Genomic DNA, 20,397 nt, shown 5'->3' with positions numbered 1-20,397 from the left:
TATGACGCACAGACCAAACTGAAAACAAAGCAATGATGGTGTCCAGACCTGGTCGGTAAAGCAGTAAGGTAAAGGAATATTAGGATGTTTTCTCCTCCATCCAATGTAAGGGAGGGTATTGAATGAAAGAACGAACACCCATATTACGGCAATAGTGGCAAATATCCTGCGTTGAGTTACGATCTGAGGATACTGTAAAGAATAGAAAACGGCGATGTACTGGTCCGTGGCGATGACAAGAACATGGAGTATTGACGTCATTGAAGGTACCAACAGGATAGTAATCATGGACAAACAGTAATAGAGGCTTTCCTTCAGAGAATCAACAAAAATAGCCGTGTAATAGACGGGTGTCATAGAAAACCCCACAAGCATATCCGTAGCTGCCATGCTACCTACCACGTAGTAGAAGACTCGTTCTCGGAGCTGAAAACTTGTGTAGACAGCGACGATCACCAAGGTGTTTCCGATGATCACGAATAACGACAACGGAAGAAGTACGACGAATATTAGAATGAAGAATAACGTAAGGTCAGGTGTTTCTTGAGAAAAAGCCGTTTCGGCTGTTGAGTTGATAGCGTCCAAGAGGACGTTCTTCGTTTCTTCATCCCGCAACGAAACCGTCGACGGATACGGCGTTGAAAGCGACTGCGACATAAACGCCATGATCACTAGATGCTCTGACGCTTCAGTGAATTCTTAAACCGAGCTAAAAAAAATGTATATGGCTCGCTTTTTTTAATGTACAGAATGTCACATACAAGGAATAGTAAGACACTGTGATCTTGATGAATGAATCCTTAGTCCTTACTCAGATCAACTGGTAGGAATGACAAATCTATCATTGCAAATCTTGCGACCCGTTTTTATTGAAAGCTACATTCTCCAAAAGAACCTAGTTTATGATGACTGTTACAGTCTTATTGTATTTCACATCCAAACGTAGTTAAAACTGAAAACTCATTACCATTAGAGCAGTCGCAATCCAATCTGTTTTCCAAGGCTTGAAGAATCTAAAAGAATTCGGAATACAGCAAAGGAGAATCTCGTTATAATCACTGTTGTAATTAGTGACCTCGCCGCAGAAAAGTTAATGGAAAAGCCAACATTCCTATTGTGATACCATGTTTTTGGAAGAAAAGAGGAATTACTTCGCTCGGATGCAAAATATAATGATCAACCTTGTGTGTAGCCGCAAACCTATTAGTATAAAGAAGTTTATTTTGGTCGTTTAATTTACAAGCTATGAAAGAAAACAAAATATCAGAATTCAATTTTAAGTTATTACACAACTTATTACCAAATAGGTATAATTTATTTAAATGGAAATTGTGTAACAATCCCTTATGTTTATATGATGATCAGTTACACGACAATCTCCATTTATTTGTAAAGTGCAAGCACACAAGATTGTTTTGGTTAAAATTTGGAGACATAATTCGAAAACTTTACAATGTCAATTTTTCTTTTGACAAGTTCGTTTTAATTGAAGGTTATAAATTGAAAAACAAAATATTTAATAGTTTAAATTTTCTTATCATATATGCAAAATACGCAGTTTATTTAACATTTATGCAAGCAGAAAATCGCAAACTCATGTTTCATGAAGTCTCTATTCTTTGTATTTTCAAAAGACTAATCCACAATCGATTAAAGATCGAAAGGAACTGTAAAACAAAAAAGATATGCATTTTTGAAAACACTGTTATTCAAGAAAACGAATCATGTTTTATTTGAACTATGCTAAGATGCTACGATGTTATTTCAATTGATTGTGTATGATTGTTTGTTTTGTTCAAATGCATATATTTATCAATAAATTCATTTTACAAAAAAAAAAAGAAAAAAAGAAGTTTATTTTTCTTCTATTTTTGATAAAAAAAGATGCGAGATTCTTTCGAGAACAAAAAAAATACTTGATTTTCTGTTTTTAATTGTGAACGCCAAATGATGATGAATTATGATGAATATGATGATGATGAAAATGATGATAATAATGATGATTATAATAATGAATAACTAATAATGATAATAATGAATAAATAATAATGATATGACTGATTATAATAATATGACTGATAATAATGATATGACTGATAATAATGATACTCCTACTACTACTTCAACTACTTCTACAACTACTACTACTAATTACTACTCCTACTCAGGCGCGTACGCAGGGGGGTGTTTGGGGGGTTAAATCCCCCCTTCGGTATTGTTATGTGTGTAAACCCCCCTAAAAAAAATCCTAAAACCCCCCCCCCCCCCCCCCCTTTGATTTTTAAATTTTTTTTTTTTTTAATTATTTAAAAAAAAAAAAAAAAAAAAAAAAAAAAATCACCCCCATGGCTGACCTAAGAAAGGTGACCTTACCCCCCCCCCAACAGAGCAAAATGTCAATTTTTCAAATTTTTAGACAAAAAAAGTGTCCTCTTACCCCCCCCCCCCTCCCCCCCCCCCCCCGCTTATTCAGCGGTCGGTTGAGTCGTTGCGAATTTTTTGAGACCAAAAAAAAAAAAAGTGTCCGTTAACCCCCCCCCCCCCCCCCCACTGAGCGACTTTTCGGCTGGCTGAGTCGTTGCGATTTTTTTTGGGCTCCCCCCAAAAAAGAAAAAAAAGTGTCCGCTTACCCCCCCCCCCCCCCCCACCCCCCCCCCCCCCCCCCCCCCCCCACTGAGCGACTTTTTGGCCGGCGCGATTTTCAAATTTTCCTGAGTCGTTGCGAAATTTTGGACCCGATTTTAAAACCCCCCCTTGAAAAAATCCTGCGTACGCCACTGCTCCTACTACTACTACTACTTCTACTACTACTACTGCTGCTGCTGCTGTTGCTGCTACTCCTATACTACTTCTACTGCTACTACTACTACTACTACTTCTACTACTACTACTACTGCTGCTGCTGCTGCTGCTGTTGCTGCTACTCCTATACTACTTCTACTGCTACTACTACTACTACTTCTCCTACTACTTCTACTTCTATTTCTGCTACTTCTACTAAGCCTACTTCTTCTGCTTCTATTACTTCTACTACTTCTAATACTACTACTTCATAGCGCGCAGGATTGTGTGATAAAGGGAGCTGAAACCAGGCGCGACCTAACCGTCCCATTTTTTCCCCCATTTTTTTTCTTCATTCCCCCCCCCCCCCATTTTTTTTGGGGGGGGGGGGGGCGGGGGGGAACACTCTAGGGGCCATCTAAAAAGATTTTCGACAACTTAGGCTTTGAAAAGTAGCTACGCTTCCTACCTTCATATGCCCCCCCCCCCGAAGCATACACTATTTCTCCTTTAATTCATGCAATTCAATTCAAATGTTATTGATTAAAATCCAAACAAATAGGATCATTCTCAACATTTAGTTTATAAAATTGGATAACAGATTTCAAAATTATAGTGTAACATAGATAATTGAGTGTCGACGTAAAGATGACAATAACCAGGAATGAAAACAAATTAAATTACTACTGAATCCCTCTTGTGGAATATAATACAGGGATAAAACTACGTGATATTTCTTGACATGTCAATATCACAGAAAGAGGAATGCAAATTTTCATTTTTAGAAATATTCGAAACAGTCTTCTTTGGAAATATCAAGAATTTAGCTTTGTTTTAGCATATTTTAAGTACAGAAGCAAATTTAAGCATAAGCCTATTTAGAGTTATTATTTTACATAGACATAACGTAGGCCTTACCAATATAATAGAGTTTATATAATATTAGGGATCATTATCAATCGAAAGCAAGTTTAATTATCCGAGGGAGCGTAGCGACCGAGCGAAAAAAATTACCTATGTGAAATTGAAATATGTGATCAAATATAGTGTGACACACAACGAACAATCACAGTCTAAATATTTTTCGTTATTATTGACTCTAACTCTAAGTATCTAGGCAGGCTAAATAATACCGCGCTGGTTAACGGATGTTATACCATTTTCTTTGATGACACGACTTATTATGTCTGGAAGGGCATTGCGCTAGCTACTCACAATTTTGTTTTTAAATCTTTGGTCTCTAAGGAGCATTCCTCTTTCTATTTATTTTCTTTCTTTTGTTACTACTGACTGATATGGCCTTATTAACCCAGAGTAGCAACATCGTAATACTGTTCTCCCTGAGGACCCTGCATTCGTGTTATTTTCCCTGCTTTCGCACGGCTACCGTGAAAAGACGCTCAGCATTCAAGGAATAATCTCATTATCTTATTACTTCACATACGTGGAACGTGGCATAATTATGTAGATTGATGTCTTGCTAAAGGGATTCGAACCCCGGATCGTGTGCTACAAAGTCCGATTGACTGATCAGTTATAGTCCACAACACCTCTTCACATATCTCTTTCATCACTAACAAAAAACAACAGCAACAACGACAACGAAAGTAACAATATTTCGTCACGTTTTCGAATTCGGGCTGAATTTTCAATCTGAAATACTATCAATAACGAATAGAACAAGGTTGAAGCCACAATGATGGAGGTGTGTTAATTTTTCGGATTAAGGACGTCTTCCCTGGAAGATATCATTTTGTATGAATCCTGAATGTGTGATTTGATGACTTAGGTTCCTCCCATCTCCCTGGTATTTTATTTGTTGATCTTGCTTGTGCACCACTAAAGGGAATTCTTTAAAGAGATACGTAATCATCTTCTTCTTAAAGACATATCGCATTGCAATGACCTTCGCTCCTTTCCATCCCACCCTTTCACTGTTCTCTCTCTCTCTCTCTCTCTCCCTCTCTCTCTCTCTTTCTCTCTTTTTTTCTCTTCTATATTATTATTAGTATCTCCTTTGTCCATGTCATCACATCTCCCCCTCTTCCTTTGCACTGTACACTCCCTTTCGTATTATTAAAGGTAAAGACCAGTATTGGAAACGCCCCAATTTCAAAAAATGAAATGGAAGCTCTCATTACCAATCATGTGAAAGAATATATTTTGACTAATACATGATGATAAAAAACTTGCCGGGAAACCGCCTACTAATTCATATATTTGGTAAATTTGTTTCTCTCATGGTCTGCGAGAGATATAGGGTAGTCCCATATACATCTTTCTGTGTATAGTGCTTGTAACTTTACGAAGAATGGGCCAAATTTCTTAGCATTTTGATGATTCCAGAACCTTGCAGATGCTAGATGCTAGATGATCAACCTTTTCTGATCGATTCCACAACGTTTCTTTCACAATGCAATCGCGTGACCATAACTGGTCTTTACCTTTAATGAGCACAATCTTTCTTCATAATATTGTTCTACTGCAAATTCCTTTTTAATATCATGTTTCTGTATATTAAAATGTTCTCTTCTCAGATTTGTTATACATTTCCGTTTTTATCCTCTCCATTGCTGTTGACTTTTTCATCTCGCATCCATGACTAGCATGTGACCGGTCTTACATTATACTACTATTCTCCTTCGCGTTACCTCTCCCTTTATCTCTCCTACCCCTCCCCCCTCTCTCTCTCTCTTTCTCTCTCTTTCTCGGCTCTCCATCTACCCACCTATCCATCTATCTGTCTATCTGTCTAGCCTTAGTCGTAACATTTTAGTATTTTGTTTAATATCACTTTTGTCTCAGTCTAGTGTACGTGAATTCTGTGGTTGATTTTTCTCCTTCTGTATGATTAAGTTAGTATATGTAGTTTGATTCAGTGAGCCTACATACATAAAGTCTAGCTGTAATTAAAGTAGGTTCACTTTTCGTTTCCGTATTTAGTTATTTACAGAACATCCCTTCATATCAGTAATGATTCAGGATTATTACTTCCATATTACTTAAAGAAATGTTAGCGTTTAGTAAAATGAATTATGCTTTGTTAATTTTGAATGGAATATGAATAAAACAACCAACCAACCAATCAATCAATCAATCAATCAATCGATTTATCAGCGTTTATGGCACTGGGTATTGATGCTAATGCGTTTGTATACACATTTCCTTATTCCATTGTGTTTTAAATTCCACCCTCTAAATTACGTCTTTTCTATAATTATGTACTGCTACGGTTTTTAGTTTTTTATATCTACAAAGTCTATTTAACCAGGGATATATACAAGCACTGCTTTTCAATAGGATCCCCATATTCTGCTAAATCTATCATATGAAATGAGTGTCATAGAAACTTACTCATACTATGTATATACATGTTTATATATATATATAATTTCTATTTGATATGTTTGTCTATATTTTTGTAAAATTTGGAACAAATAAACTTGAAACTTGAAACTTGAAGGATATTGTACCACTACCCGTGTCCGCTACGATTCTGCCCTATTGTTATTGATTTTTAGGTGCTTCTCATTGAACTTACAGATTTGTCTTCCTTCTCAAGCCCTCTAATCAATATAATCAACTGCTCAAAAGTAACGCGTCATCGGTCAATTCTGTTGCCCTGCACTTGTGGGAAATTCACTCATATTTTGCTTCTCCAGATTGAATCCGATAAAAAGCACTTATTATCACTGGACAAGGGTAAGTCCAGATATCTAGAGACATTGGCATGAGGGTGGGGGTATCCGGCTTACTGAGACTATGTAATGCAAATCAAAGAAATCCCTAATTTAGCGGGGGAGGGGGTCTGTCATCTCTTTTTGGTTCCCTTCGCCCCTCTCCCTGTCTCTTCTCCTTCTCCTTTTCTGTTTCTGCCCTTTTATCATTCTTTTAGGGGTCGGCAGGTGCCCCCTTTGCCCTTATATCTACGCCTCTACTTACTATCCAAAGCTACGGGCTAATGCCTGTCCACCATATTCATTTGCCTCTTTATCATTTCTTGACAGACTAATATAATTATAGGAAATAAATTGAAAGACGTGTTTTGTGCATGCTTTTGAATTAGCCTTTGCACGAACTCCGGGCTACTTTAAGTTGAGTGAATATCAACATAATGAGAAACAAATCGCGACAGAATTGTTGATCTATCAAAGGTGTTTATTGCGATGAATAATGTAATTATTGACATTAAAATCAAGTTTCTGGACGCTCGCACAAGAAGGGATCGGTGGAATTTTGACATCACCGATTGGGATAAGACTCTATAGTGAGTAGTTATATGGCGCATAAGAAGTGAAAATGCCCTTAACAAGGTCATGTTGGTATATTATTCAATTAAAAAAAAATACCATTTCGCACTTTCAAATTCTCATGTTCAATTTCTATATCCTATATCTGAAATAGCTGGTGAAGAAGACGCTTTTAATTGTTTGAAAAGTGGCTATCTACAGTTATATCCCATATGGATGAGACTTTTTCTTTTTGTTACCCCCCCCCCTCTACCAGATTTGTTTTTTTTTTCCTTTTTTATAATCCTCCCAAGTTTGTAAGTTTCTGTGAAATGTTTATAGGAGTAGGCTTTATTGAAAAACTTTTTCAGCACAAGGAAGTCTGCCATAAGGTCCAATACCAAAATTGAAAAAAATACATTATCAGATACAAAAATGAAACTTAATGAAAATAAAAATTTAATGAAAACATCCGGTCAATGTACATTTTGACGGTCACAGTATAATAACCTAAATATCAAGACGAGGAAAAACATATAGTTGTCAGTTTCACTGTGCATCTTTCTTACAAATAATTTCAGAAGGAATTAATAAGTATAGTAATTATACTTTTGCTTCATTACTTTACTTCTTTAGATCTTTTTTTTTCTTTCTTCTTAATCCCCGAAGTTGGATGGAAGTATAGCCCGGAGCCCGAACCTTCATATTTCCATTTCGTGATAATGGGATCATAAATAATTATGTGAAGCCGTCTGGCGATGCGAAGGGACTTTAAGGTCAGTAAAGGCCGAAAGAAGATGCAAGAAGTGCAAAATGGAGGCCATCCTCTTCTCTGGCCATACTTACTGCCTAAAGGTTTTTATTCTAATTATGGTCCCCAGCGAAATAGAGATGGATATAATTGAAATGGAAATGAGACAATTTTGTAGAGCATGCGCTACGAGCGATCACCTGAGGCGGGTGCCGGTGCTATTATACAATGAGCAAGCAACTTCGTCTGGGGCCGCGTACATGGCGAAACTCCAATCAATAATCGGTAATTATTTAAATAATCTCGCCATTATGGAAGTTAATTGGATCAATAATAATCTCGCAATTATGGAAGTTAATTGGATCAATAATAATCCCCCATGTATGTCAGCGTTAAAGTCGTTTCGCCCGCTTCAAAATCATTAAAATATAAATGAAATTAAAAAAAAATGCAAATAAATAAGTATCAATCTATCAATTGAATCTCTTTATTGGCAAATAAAAATGATAATGATGCTTGTCGACCGTTAAACTATATTATAGGGACATAATGATAACCAAATAACTGCTGAATAACTCTGAACCAATTTTTTCTCTCCACATCTAAGGAGTACTGTAGGTTTTTTTAATATATATTTTCTGTTTGCGTTTCGTACTATTTAACGAAAGTCCCGAAGTCGCCTTCAATATTGGAAACTTATTTTTGCTGTTTGCCGTAATATCGTTTTTTTTATATATGGATATAAATTAGCACTTTCTATTATAAGTTCAGTCTTTAATTACATTGTGTACGTGCATGTACTTACTCTAGGTCAACCGGACCATTGTGGAAAGCAGTTTTGTAACTGGCAATGCTACCCGGTACAAATAAAACTACTAATAAATATATGATATTATGGAATAGATTTGTGTTAGATTACATATTCCATTACAACTGACAATGTACACCTTTTTGTTACAGCGAGTTGGCCTCTGATATCCATTCATTATGCAAAGACGGGTAATGCGGGAGGGGGAGGGAGATCATAAAAAGAAAGCTTCTGAAGAATAACAAATTGAGATGAGTAATCTTGTTTACTGGACAAAGAAGTATTTTTCATGAAAAGTATATCTTCGTTGTATCCCTCAGCGAGGGGGTGCTACTACTAAATCAGTTTATGATTTATGATTATGGAAATAGGATCAGTGTTCAACGAGAGAAAGAGAAAGGGGAATCAAAATCTTCGAAAGCAATAATAGATAGAACTAGGTACCATCATGACCCGTTCATTATGCATGGATAATTTAAAGGGGGAGAGAAAGAGAGGAAGAAAGAGACTATCAAGATGAGGTAACCAGGAACAACAAAACAGAGGTGATTTATTGCCTAAAACGAATTATTCGAGAAATAATAGTTTTGTTACTTAATGGCCAATTTTTTTCCCTCTAATCCATGCAGCATTATAACGTGATTTTGTGTAGATTGAGAAAGGGAGAAAGAGAGAGAGAAAGAGAGAGGGGAAAAAGGGGGCGGGGGGGGGGGGGGTAATAGAGAGAGGAGTGGTGATACATAATAAGAAAGAGAGAGAAAGGGAGAGAGTAATAGAGAGAGAGAGAGAGAGAGAGAGAGAGAGAGAGGGGGGGGGGCAAAATAGTAACCTACTCTTTCGTGTTTTTGTTTGTTTGTTGTTTGATTGTTTGTTTTCCACTCTCCACTCAGGTGTAAATGGGTACCCGATATGACATAGCGCTACATAATTATGGTTAACAACGTTAGAGCCTTAGGAATTACGTTACAGCATGACGGAGATGTGCGCTATACAAGAAGAGTCTTTTAAGTTTTCTCGATAATTTTCAGCTAAAGTCCAAAACTCTTAATATGAGAGTGTTTAATACAGGGTTTACGGCATAAAAAAAACTTTCAAATGCTTGAATTAATTGAGGTGGGAATTACATTGAGGAAACGCCCTAATTTTGCCTCCCAGCAGATAATATTCCACAAGAAGTCAAATTTTTTGTGTTTCTCATATTGGTAAATTACAACAAGAAGCAGTAAAAACTGACCCAATTCAAACAAACACGCACACACGCTCCGAACGGCACACGCACTCACGCAGATTATATATTAAAAGTGTGACATTATGAACGATTCAACATCTTTACCAGATAGGGTAAATCACTATTTCTATAGCGTTCTGTCTTGATTTCACCTGGGGGATTCACAAACTTATTATTGTGTCTCAGGCTTCTTCGAGAAGACTGTCTTTCAGGAAACCACTCACGAAAGTTACATTTGCGATTAAAGTTGCGACAGAGCTATACTCCTTTGTATAGAGAGGCAGTGGCGGATCCAGGGGGACCGGGGGGCCCGCCCCCCGGGAAAAAACGTGTAAAAACACGTGAATTCTATCTTTTGGGGGAGATGCCCCCCCCTGGCGCAATTTTCACATTATCGAGGGCCCCCAAAATGAGCTCACTACCCCCCCCCCCCACCCCACTGAGCGAATTTCCGGCTGGCGCGATTTTCAAATTTTCGGGAGAAAAAAATAAAAATAAAATAGTGCTCACTACCCCCCCCCCCCCATAGAGCGCATTTTCGGCCGGCGCGATTTTCGGAGGCAAAAAAGAAAAAGCCCCTACCCCTAAGAAATCCTGGATCCGCGCCTGTAGAGAGGACACGTACGTTACACAATGTATGTGCCTGGATTTAGTTATCAGGTATAAGCGTTCGTAACACTTTTGTAGAATATAGATTAATACTAGTGAGCCAGAGTTTGACCCCACCCCCTAAAAAAGAGAGGGGGAGGGGGGGGGGGGGCTTTTAAAAATGTTCAGTCAACAAACTCACATTCAGCAGGCGATTCTATACTGAATTTACTCTCTTTAAAAAGATTCGAGTGATCGATCATGAAATGTATGGCAAATGTGAGTGAAAGCCTAATGAAAATAGAGGGAAAATTCTTCCTTTTCTTTTTTTGATAGCTACAATAACTCGATATGCACTCTTAACCACAAGTGATTCCTGACGTGATCCCCGAGTGAAAATTCAATTTTTTTTTAGAGAGTACATCTGCAAACTAGTTGTCTTTGTTCTTTTAACGATTGGAGTAATGCGTTTTAAAACATAATTTTTAAATAAATCAATGCTTTTCGAGTTAATAAATTCTCATTTAAATAATTGTCACTGTAATGTGCGTTAATGTGCGCTTTCCCTGTTTATAAGCGCAGGCTGTGGTACAGTGGAAAACACTCCGTCCCTCGGATAGGACACTAAATGGAGGCCCCGTGTAGAGTGTGAGGGGAGGGGGGCAGTTCCCCCACCACTTTTTAAATTATCCAAATATCCTCTTTCTTTTTTTTTTTTTTAACATGAGCCCCATTTCTTCCCTCATAAGTCCCTCTTTTTACTTCTTGATAAGAACCCCTTCCCCTCCTCATAATATATACCCCTATTAAAATCTGATAAGTGCCCCTTTTCTTTCGACAAGTGACACATTTCTGTGTAATGTGTGCCCCTAGCCCTTATTACCTGGTTAGACAAGTTACCATCTGAAAACGATTTCTTTTAATATAAAGATAAAATGTATGTAACACCCTATAAGATACAGTCAAATCTTTCTATTATGGCCACCCAAGGGAAACAGCGAAAGTGGCCATTGTGAACAGAGATGGCCTTTCTATTATAGGCAGGTTCTACAACAAATATTTGTCTCTCGAAGGAGACAATAATATATTGGCACTATAGACAGGTGGAATTTATAGGGAGGTGAACACTATTCTAACTTTCTAAGACAAGTTTGACTACCTATATATTTAGCATTTTTGTCTTGATTGTTCAGATAAAATGAAAAATTACACAAAATTTGGCTCGGGCCCTCTATCGGCAATTCTGAGAGATTTCGATTAAAAAACATGTGTGACTTGTCGTGTGAACACCGAGTCCTCGTTTAGAACTTTAAAAATCACCAATTGAGAAGGCTATTATGGCTCGTAAAAAGGTATGAGAGATTTGAAATTGAATAAATATAAGTTTATGAAATATGCTGATCATTCTCATTGTTTTCATATCAAAATCTGTGGATGAATTATTGTGAAAGTGTGTGTTGCTTACTGTAACCCAGTCCCATGTGTAGTAAATTGTGTATGTAGCTAGTTTGAGAGGGAGGTGCTCAGGTCTCCTGCGCGCGCGATCGCGACTTAAATAAAGCCAAGATAGGTCTGAAAAAATGCTGATGGCGCTCAAGATTGAACAAAAAAAAGTTAAGTTGAATATATTTGAATATGAGCTTGTGTGCAATGTCATTGTTTGACAGAAGAAAAAGGAGGAAAAAGCTGAAGGCGAAAGGCAAAGCCTTCTCTCTCTCTTGCGTTTGCTTCGCCTTTGCCTTCAGCTTGCCTTTGCCTTCAGCTTGCCTTTGCCATTGGCATTGCGATTGCTGTTACGTTACTTAGTATTCTAAGTCTTTTTGCTTTAAACATAATGTGATGTATGGGTGCAATGATTTATTGCCTCATACTGCATGGTTTCGAAAAATGGATTATTTGAATATTCCTGATTTGAAATCAATGAAGAACTTTGATAATTCTTTGATGATGTTTCTTTCCTGACCCACAGAGCAAGTCTAAAAAGGCAGCCCAGAGGAAACAAAACCTTGCAGAGAATGACTATGGGAAAGCTCCACATACGTTTGTCTTCAATAGGGGCAGGGTCGGAAAGAACGGCCTGCAGCTTATGCTTGATACCAGGCAAATGATGGAGCCTTACACCGCATCAAGTCTTCGAGTAAGTATTAATCCAGGCCCTTGTCTACTGGGGCCATTTCATTCCACATCACAACATATAACTCTTGGTTGTTGTTAATTAAAGCTTTAAAAAGAGCTCTGGAAAAGCTGAAAAATTGGACACTGTTAACTATGAATAAGGATATGAGGAAATACTTGTTCATTGTATCACTTACCCCTGTAAATATTTTTGCTTACTCTTTCAGAATAATCGGTAAACTGCCTTGCAAGTACAAACCCAAACAACTTCTATTTCCCTTTCATGTTTTAAAAGGGGAAAATTGTTATTTTTATAGCATCTTACTTAAATTACTTGTGTATAAAGAATAAGTCTACATCGAAGTCTGATATTACATAAAATTAGTTTTGCTGACATCTTAGGTCATAGGTAAATTCTTATTTTTTGATTTTCCTATTCTGCCATCTTGTGTTTTCTTTTGTATAGGCCCGTAAGAAGAACACTCTGAAGGACTTTGTTGGAGTAGCCGGTCCTCTTGGTGTTTCTCACTTTCTTTCCTACACAAAGACAGACTCTGCCATACATATGGTGAGTATTATATTGTCATACATGTACAGGTATCTCTCATCATCATCATCAGCTTGCCATCCAGATTTATTTTCACAACTGATATTACTTATGTCTCATGCTGTGTAATGAAAAAAAAATTTAACCCACACTTTTGCAATTGGTTCATGCAGCAAAGTGATGACATTACAACACTAAAACTATGCAATTTAGGAAAGATTCTTATCTCAAAAATTGTAGCCATTAGCTTTATGCAAACGTTTCTAGATCCAGTAATTGAATAAACTTGATTTACCGTAGTGCCACCATATAAAAATAATAAATTTCATTTGCTCTTTTTTTTTCAAAGGGTAAAGCAGTATTTTGTGCAATGGTAGTAATTATTAATGTTATATTTTTTTTTTCACCTTTAATTTGTTTGGTTTGTATTACAGAGAATAATGAGGCTACCCAGAGGCCCAACCTTGACCTTCAAAGTTCACAAGGTGAGTAAGAATTATTGGAAATAGCAAAGCTGAAAGAAGGATGAACACCCCCCCCCCCCCAAAAAAAAAAAAAAAAAAAAAAAGCATTTCAGGTCACCCAAAATTTTATAATGCATATTATATTTTTGGACAAATAAAGCTTGTCTTTCTGTTTGAAAGTCAACCTAATATTAGGAGTTACTAAGTAAGATATACATGTTTTTAATAGTGATGATGAACAGAGAATAGAAGGATCATGATTGAAAACTTGGTGTCACCATATAGGAGATAAATAAATCGGTTAACAAAACCAGTGCCCTGACTTTTTTCTTAACACCTGCAGTACACTTTAGCTAAGGATGTTGTATCGTCGCTACGGAAACCCAGCATGTATGCATCTCAGTTCCTTCATCATCCTCTTCTCATCCTCAACAACTTCAACGGGAATGAACTCCGCTTCAAGCTCATGACCACCATGTTCCAGAATATGTTTCCATCTATCAATGTCAACAAGGTGTGTCATTTGTCTTGGAAGGCTCTTAAGTATTTTAAATTTTGTATTTGTTGTTTCATTTTGACAGGGTAGCCATTTTAGTTATATAAAACTGCTCGACCAAGGGGCCCTGTAGTATGCATGACATTGTAGCTAGGCTCTAGTCAAATGTCTGGATTAGTTCTCAATAACAAGTGTCACCATCCGTTTCGAACCTGCTTCCTCGGCTGAATCAGTTTGTAACTTCAAATGGTAGCTGGATTACAGGTGCACGCCACAACAGGAGTGTAATGCTTGTCTGTTCTGGTTTTAATCCTTTTGTTAGATTCATCTGAATGACATCAGAAGGTGTGTTCTGCTCAACTACAATGCCGAGACCGAGCGGATAGAGTTCAGACACTAGTAAGTTAAATCTCATATCGTAGAATAAATAATTTTTTGAGACTTCATCCAGTGAAGGAGTAGATCTTTCAATGAATATGAAATAAAGTATTTTCTTGTTGCATATTTTGCGTAAAGGAAAATCCGACCTTTATAAACGATCAATCTTAGAGAATGCACAAAAATCAGAGAAGTAGACTGGTAAAAGTTTTAATACTAAGTAGAATCGGACAAAAGTAAAGTTCTAATCACTGTACATGCGGGAACTTCAAATTGGCTGAATCGATAATGTCACTGTAGTGACGTAGTGTCTGACAACTTTCCCATTTGTTTCAAATAAAAAAAAGACTAAAATTTCGATTTTGTCAAAATGTACGACTCAGGAGGGGCTTTTAGAGGACATATAATATGCTATTCATATAATTTTTTGAGAAGTGCCCCAGGGGAGAAAGCATGTAGGGGTAAAACAGAAATTAATGATATTTGTTTGTACATAAAAAATTACCAATTCAAGATTTGAATAATGGAGCAGTGTTATTGCACAGTGACCTGCATCCTAGGTCCAAACGAAGTACAAGGGTACTAGGCAGAACAGTATCTTTTACATGCATTATCAGCTATGTGCTGCCAGAAAAAATAAACCCTTTGCTACATGACATGTCACAAACCCTATGTGACATGTATAATTTATTGTGATTATGTTTTTTTCTTCTTCACAGTTCCATCAAGGCTGTTCCAATGGGGATGAGCCGAAGCACCAAGAAACTTCTCCAGAGTAAAGTTCCCAATCTAGGACGTTACCAGGACGTCAGTGACTTCTTCCTCAAGTGAGTATACTCAGCCCCTCTTTTCCGTTCTTTCCTCAGCTTCCCCTCATTCCTATATATATTCCTATATATAAGAGGGCCTGCGGTCCTGAAAAGCGCTATATAAGAAGTAGCTACAGTCAAACCTGTCTACAGCGACTGCCCAAAGGAAACGCTAAAAGTGGTCTTTGTAGATATATATATATCTATATTTGTAAAGCGCTTTAAGAGGGCCTGCGGTCCTGAAAAGCGCTATATAAGAAGTAGCTACAGTCAAACCTGTCTACAGCGACTGCCCAAAGGAAACGCTAAAAGTGGTCTTTGTAGACAGGATCCTTTAGTACATGTTTCAATGAAAAACCATTTTCAAGGGAAACAAAAAAAAGTGGTCTTTGTAGACAGGTGGTCACTAAAGCAGGTTTTACTGTATATCTAATGTAGTAGCCATCACTCCATGTCCAGAAAATTTTCTATGAGTGATATAATGATCATCATTCATCCCCATCTTTCTTTCTTTCCCAAGCACTGGTCAGTTGTCCGAGAGCGAGGCAGAGCTGGACGGAGAACACAATGAAGTGACCCTGCCTCAGAGGTTAGCTAGCCGAGGCAACCTGGACAACCAGAAGAGCGCCATCAGGTTAATAGAGGTGAGACAATGACATCGAAGAACATCTCATTACCTCAGTCACACCGGCAGACTGACAGAGTTTTGGTCATAATAATAATAATGATAAAAACTGTGCTTATAAAGCGCTCACCACCGAAATCTCTAAGCGTCATTGGGGTAGTGTAATTGTTTAATCGGTCCGTTTTCAGTCTGGTGTCGGGCTTCTTGGTGTGACTCGGGTATATATCAGTGCTCAAAAACAATAATACAAAAAATTGGACTGTCAAGTGATTCTGTTATGACATAAGAATTTATTATGATTGCGTACTTTGTAAGGAGGTCACACTAGTAGATTACCTGACTATAGTTTAGTCTTTACTTTACCTCTCATACTAGCATTGTAGAGGTGTTGTGGTCTAGTGGATATTTCACTGGACTATGGATGTCCTTTGGCAAGCCATCAATCTACATTTTCCACTCTCCACCCAAGTGTTAATTGGGTATCCGGTAGGATTCCAACATTATTGTGGTTGGATTGGCATGTGTGCATTTGTAAATGGAATACTCCACAAGATCGGGGCATGTAAAGTGCTTGGAATTTTTTAAAGCACCCAACTACTGTAAGTCAATTTTCAAATATAAAGCAGCACATTATCCTCGAAATTCGCAGTAAAAAAACCCCAAAACATATTAATTTTGATAATAATTATGTAATGTAGTACTCTGTGCACTTTGCAGATAGAATATAGCATAAAGTTTAATGCAAGTATTTCTCTACTCGTATCCAACTTGCAATGATTATGTCTTGCTCTACTCAGATTGGACCACGGCTACAGCTTGGCCTCATAAAGATAGAGGAAGGTCTAGGTGAAGGGGAGGTACTCTATCATGAATCTAGTGAGTAAATCATTGTTTTAAGGTTTTTATGGTACCATTGTGCAGGCTCAGTTTTTTTGTTTTTTTTTGTTGTTGGTTTATTTCAATAACACATCAAACAAGCAGCTCACAGGCTGAAAACGTTTAATTTACAAACAAATTTAGAATATAGAGAGATATAAACATATACAAAACTAAATTACATAGTGTAAATCAACTTTTGCAGAAATTATTTAGCATTGGTAAGATGAAATCGACATTGCAAAATAAAGTTATTTGTTTAATGTAGTTATACACTTTTATGTTAAAGTCTTAGAAGGTGAAAAGGAGAGAATGGAGAAAAAAAATGGACATTGTCTGAGCGAAAGAGTTCAGAAAGTATTTAACAACTGCTATAAAAACATTTCTATTATAAAAATTGAAATCAAGCATAAACATATGTATTGGAAGACAAGAAATTAAGCCGTAAAATAAAAATGACAGTCTCTATTCCGTTTTTCCCTCATAAATGTAATGACAGCATTCATCTAAATCAAGAAAGTAAATTTTCAAGTTGTAATGCCCTGTTTATTTCTAGGGTAGGAGTATGATGTTTCCTGTGATATGAATATTATTGTGAATAATGTAATGTAATGCACACAAAGCCATCAAATGAATCTGCTAATGTTTTATTGTTGTCAACACACCTCCTTTTATTTCTCGTCACGTGAATGATGATATTAATAAATCTTCTCTTATACTTCATTTTATAGTAACAAAAACAAAGGAGGAAATTTCTGCAGCTAGAGAGGTGAAATTCAGGAAGAAGTAAGTCATTTTTTTTCTCTTTAAAGAAGAAGACATAGTGAAAGAGAATTTTAAATTACAGTTCAATATATTGCATTTGTTTGTTGCTAGTCATGAAGAAAGTAATGAACTTTTTTCCTCCACAGCTGTTCTTCTAATACAGCAGGAGAGAACATTAGCACATCCATGAACAAGTGGGGATTATGTAATTGAATCGATGTGCGTAATTGTGAAAGATATGGCATAAATAAATCATGGGACAATATACTAGAAAGGCACAATGTCCAAGTGGGGATTATGTAATGGAGTTGATGTGCGTAATTCGAAAGATATGGCATAAATAAATCCATGACAATATACTAAAGAGACATCATTTTTTGCATGCATGAACTTTGCATGAATTATACAGGTGATTCATATTTGCGAAGATTTTTCCTCTTGAAATATTTTTGTGAAAGACTCTTCCTGATACTCATTTTTGTTCTCCCGTTCTTGTTTTCCCTCTCTTTCTATCCTTTATTTACCTCCTTTGTCACCTCTCTTTTTATCTCTCTCTCTCTCGCTCTCCCTATCTCTCTTTTTTTCTCCCTATCTCTCTGTCTCTCACTCTCCCTATCTCTCTTTTTCTCTCCCCATCTATCTCTCTCACTCTCCCTATCTCTCTCACTCTCTCTCTCCCTATATCTCTCTCTTTCTCCCTATCTCTCTCTCTCTCTCAATACATTCCCGAATTTAGGATTGCAAAGATCAAGAGGAAAAAGCAGCAAGAGGCAAACGTAGCAAAGAAACAGCAGGAGAATGAAGAAAACAAGTGAGTATGAAAACAAAATCCACATTCTATTTGAAATGTTTACAAAAGTTTTGATGCCAAAAGGGCTATACCTATAGATGGACTATGCTAAAAATACCTCTTTGTTTGGTGTTTATGTCTTATTGTTGCAGTGTGTTAAGCCTCAGCCACACGTAACAGGCACTTCAGAACACCTTTTTACTGCAATTGTCATTGAACACTCCACCCCAAGAAAAAACAATTCCACCTTTAAGTCTATTTTGAAACCGACCTGCAGCATTTCTTGCTTTTTATAACTCTTTAAAAAAAAAATTGAATTATTCATCAACACCTCACCAATGTATAATTGAAAGTAACGTTTATTTTTCACTTGTTGCATTTTGAGGTCATTGAACTTTCTCCTGCACTTCTTGATTTTTATAACTTATTTTTTAATATTGAATTATTCGTCACCACGTCACCCCAAGGTTCAATTGAAATATACCTTTATTTTCCCCTTGAAATCAACTTGTTGCATTGTGAGGTCAATGAAATTTATCCTGCTTTATTTGCTTTTTATAACTCTTTTTAAAAATTGAATTATTCATCAACACCTCACCTCAAGATTCATTTGAAATATACCTTAAATTTTATTTTCACTTGTAATCAACTTGTTGCATTGTGAGGTCATTGAACTTTCTCCTTCATGCCACCAGGACACGTTCCATTCAAGGGATGAAGAGGAAGTATGGGAAGGAGGGCGGCGATGGAAAGAACGAAGGAGAAGAGGAGGAGAAGAAGGTGGAGGAGGATGACGATATGCAGTATTACAGAGACGCAGTGGGAGAGGAACCTGATGCAGGTGAGAGAATAATTCTACGCCAGAATGAAACCAGACATACAATTTTATTTACCTGTCACTAACTACGGAATTCTGTCACTCTAGGTTTAAGTGTAAATAGAAGGTTTGGGTTCTGGTCAAGATGAAAAGTAATGTGTGCACTTTCTTGTTCTTTTTATCCCACTTTGGAAGAATATCATGGTAGACATGGCATGTTTCTTATGATTTTGATGATTCTAAAACTTCATAGTGTACACAAATACTATTTATATTTATCAATATTTTCTTTGAAAGCAGTTGTCCTGTGCAGATCCACTAGGGGCTTTCCCTAAAAAGAGAATCCATACTAATTTTATTAATCCACTGCCTACAGAAACCAGGTAGATCTTGTATTAAACCCTGGGGGACTGAAATAACTCAGTAGTCTATGGGTCGATTGATTGAAACATCTTGGAAGATTATTTTATTTGTATTTTATTCCTCAGGTCTGTTTCCGAAAAAGAGATCAAAATCTTCTGAGGGCACCAGAGGCAGAGGCAGGGGCACCAGAGGCAGGGGCGACAGAGGCAGGGGCGAGAGCAGAGGCAGGGGCGACAACAAGCGGCAGAAATTTGGATCTCAAGATCGTAGCAGAGGAGGATCAGGGGAACGAGGAGGGGGAGGAGGAAGAGGAAGAGGAGGAGGAGGAGGAAGAATGGAAGATAGAAGAGGAGGTGGAAGAGGAAGGGGCGGAGGAAGAGGCGGAGGAAGAGGAAGGGGAAGAGGAGGAGGAAGAGGAGGTCGTCATGAAGATGGATCCAGTAGTGGAAGCCAATCCTTCAAGCCCAAATTTAGTTCTAGAACTCAAGCCGGCAGATCCAGAGGTGGAAGAGGAGGAAGAGGGCAGAAAAGGCCATTCTCCAAGCACTAAATTTGGACCAACGCAGATCAAGAAAATGAAGCCTAGGAACTCTTTAGACTGGACCTGGTCTAGGCTTTGGGCCTAAGTACTAATGTCTTCCTCCAAGAGAGACATGTATGTTGTGTGGGCTCATAGAGAAAGATGGGTTCTGGTAAAGGCAAAAAATAATTTGCAAGCTTTTTTCATTCTGTTAATTATACCAGGGATGCCAGTTTTAAGGCAATAGCCTGCATTCAGGCCCTGGTAAGTTACAATGGAAATGAGCTATTTTGTACACAGTAGCCCATTTCCAGGTGATTTTCAGGCCCTCCGATAAATTTTAATTGGCATCCCTGTTATAATGCTAACAAAGAATAATGGAAAACAATCTTAATTTGTTAACTCTGACTAAGAACATTGAATACATGTATGTGACACATTGTATAG

At 37.3% G+C, this 20,397-nt stretch overlaps 1 protein-coding gene across 1 annotated transcript; it reads left to right on the top strand.

Annotated features, from left to right (window-relative positions):
- Nucleotides 1–11,635: 11,635 nt before the first annotated feature.
- On the top strand, nucleotides 11,636–20,165 carry LOC582546 (suppressor of SWI4 1 homolog). Its single transcript, XM_030998074.1, has 13 exons — nucleotides 11,636–11,737; nucleotides 12,355–12,522; nucleotides 12,967–13,068; nucleotides 13,482–13,532; nucleotides 13,855–14,025; nucleotides 14,330–14,406; nucleotides 15,105–15,212; nucleotides 15,715–15,838; nucleotides 16,617–16,695; nucleotides 17,427–17,481; nucleotides 18,197–18,271; nucleotides 18,946–19,091; nucleotides 19,556–20,165. The coding sequence occupies exons 1-13, from the start codon at nucleotides 11,723–11,725 to the stop codon at nucleotides 19,978–19,980; spliced, it is 1,596 nt and encodes a 531-aa protein (XP_030853934.1). The 5' UTR covers nucleotides 11,636–11,722; the 3' UTR covers nucleotides 19,981–20,165.
- Nucleotides 20,166–20,397: the final 232 nt, after the last annotated feature.

This window comes from Strongylocentrotus purpuratus, unplaced genomic scaffold, assembly GCF_000002235.5.
Source record: "Strongylocentrotus purpuratus isolate Spur 01 unplaced genomic scaffold, Spur_5.0 spur5_scaffold_4, whole genome shotgun sequence".
Classification (NCBI taxonomy): domain Eukaryota; kingdom Metazoa; phylum Echinodermata; class Echinoidea; order Camarodonta; family Strongylocentrotidae; genus Strongylocentrotus; species Strongylocentrotus purpuratus.
The sequence above is the reverse complement of the archived record's forward strand: the minus strand, read 5'-3'. Positions and strand labels throughout refer to the sequence as shown.

Bases quoted from the DNA above. Each gene is read 5' to 3' on its own strand.
- LOC582546 (XM_030998074.1), top strand. The intron at 13,533-13,854 runs GTGAGTAAGAAT...TAACACCTGCAG, and splicing joins TGACCTTCAAAGTTCACAAG to TACACTTTAGCTAAGGATGT. The intron at 15,839-16,616 runs GTGAGACAATGA...TGCTCTACTCAG, and splicing joins GCGCCATCAGGTTAATAGAG to ATTGGACCACGGCTACAGCT.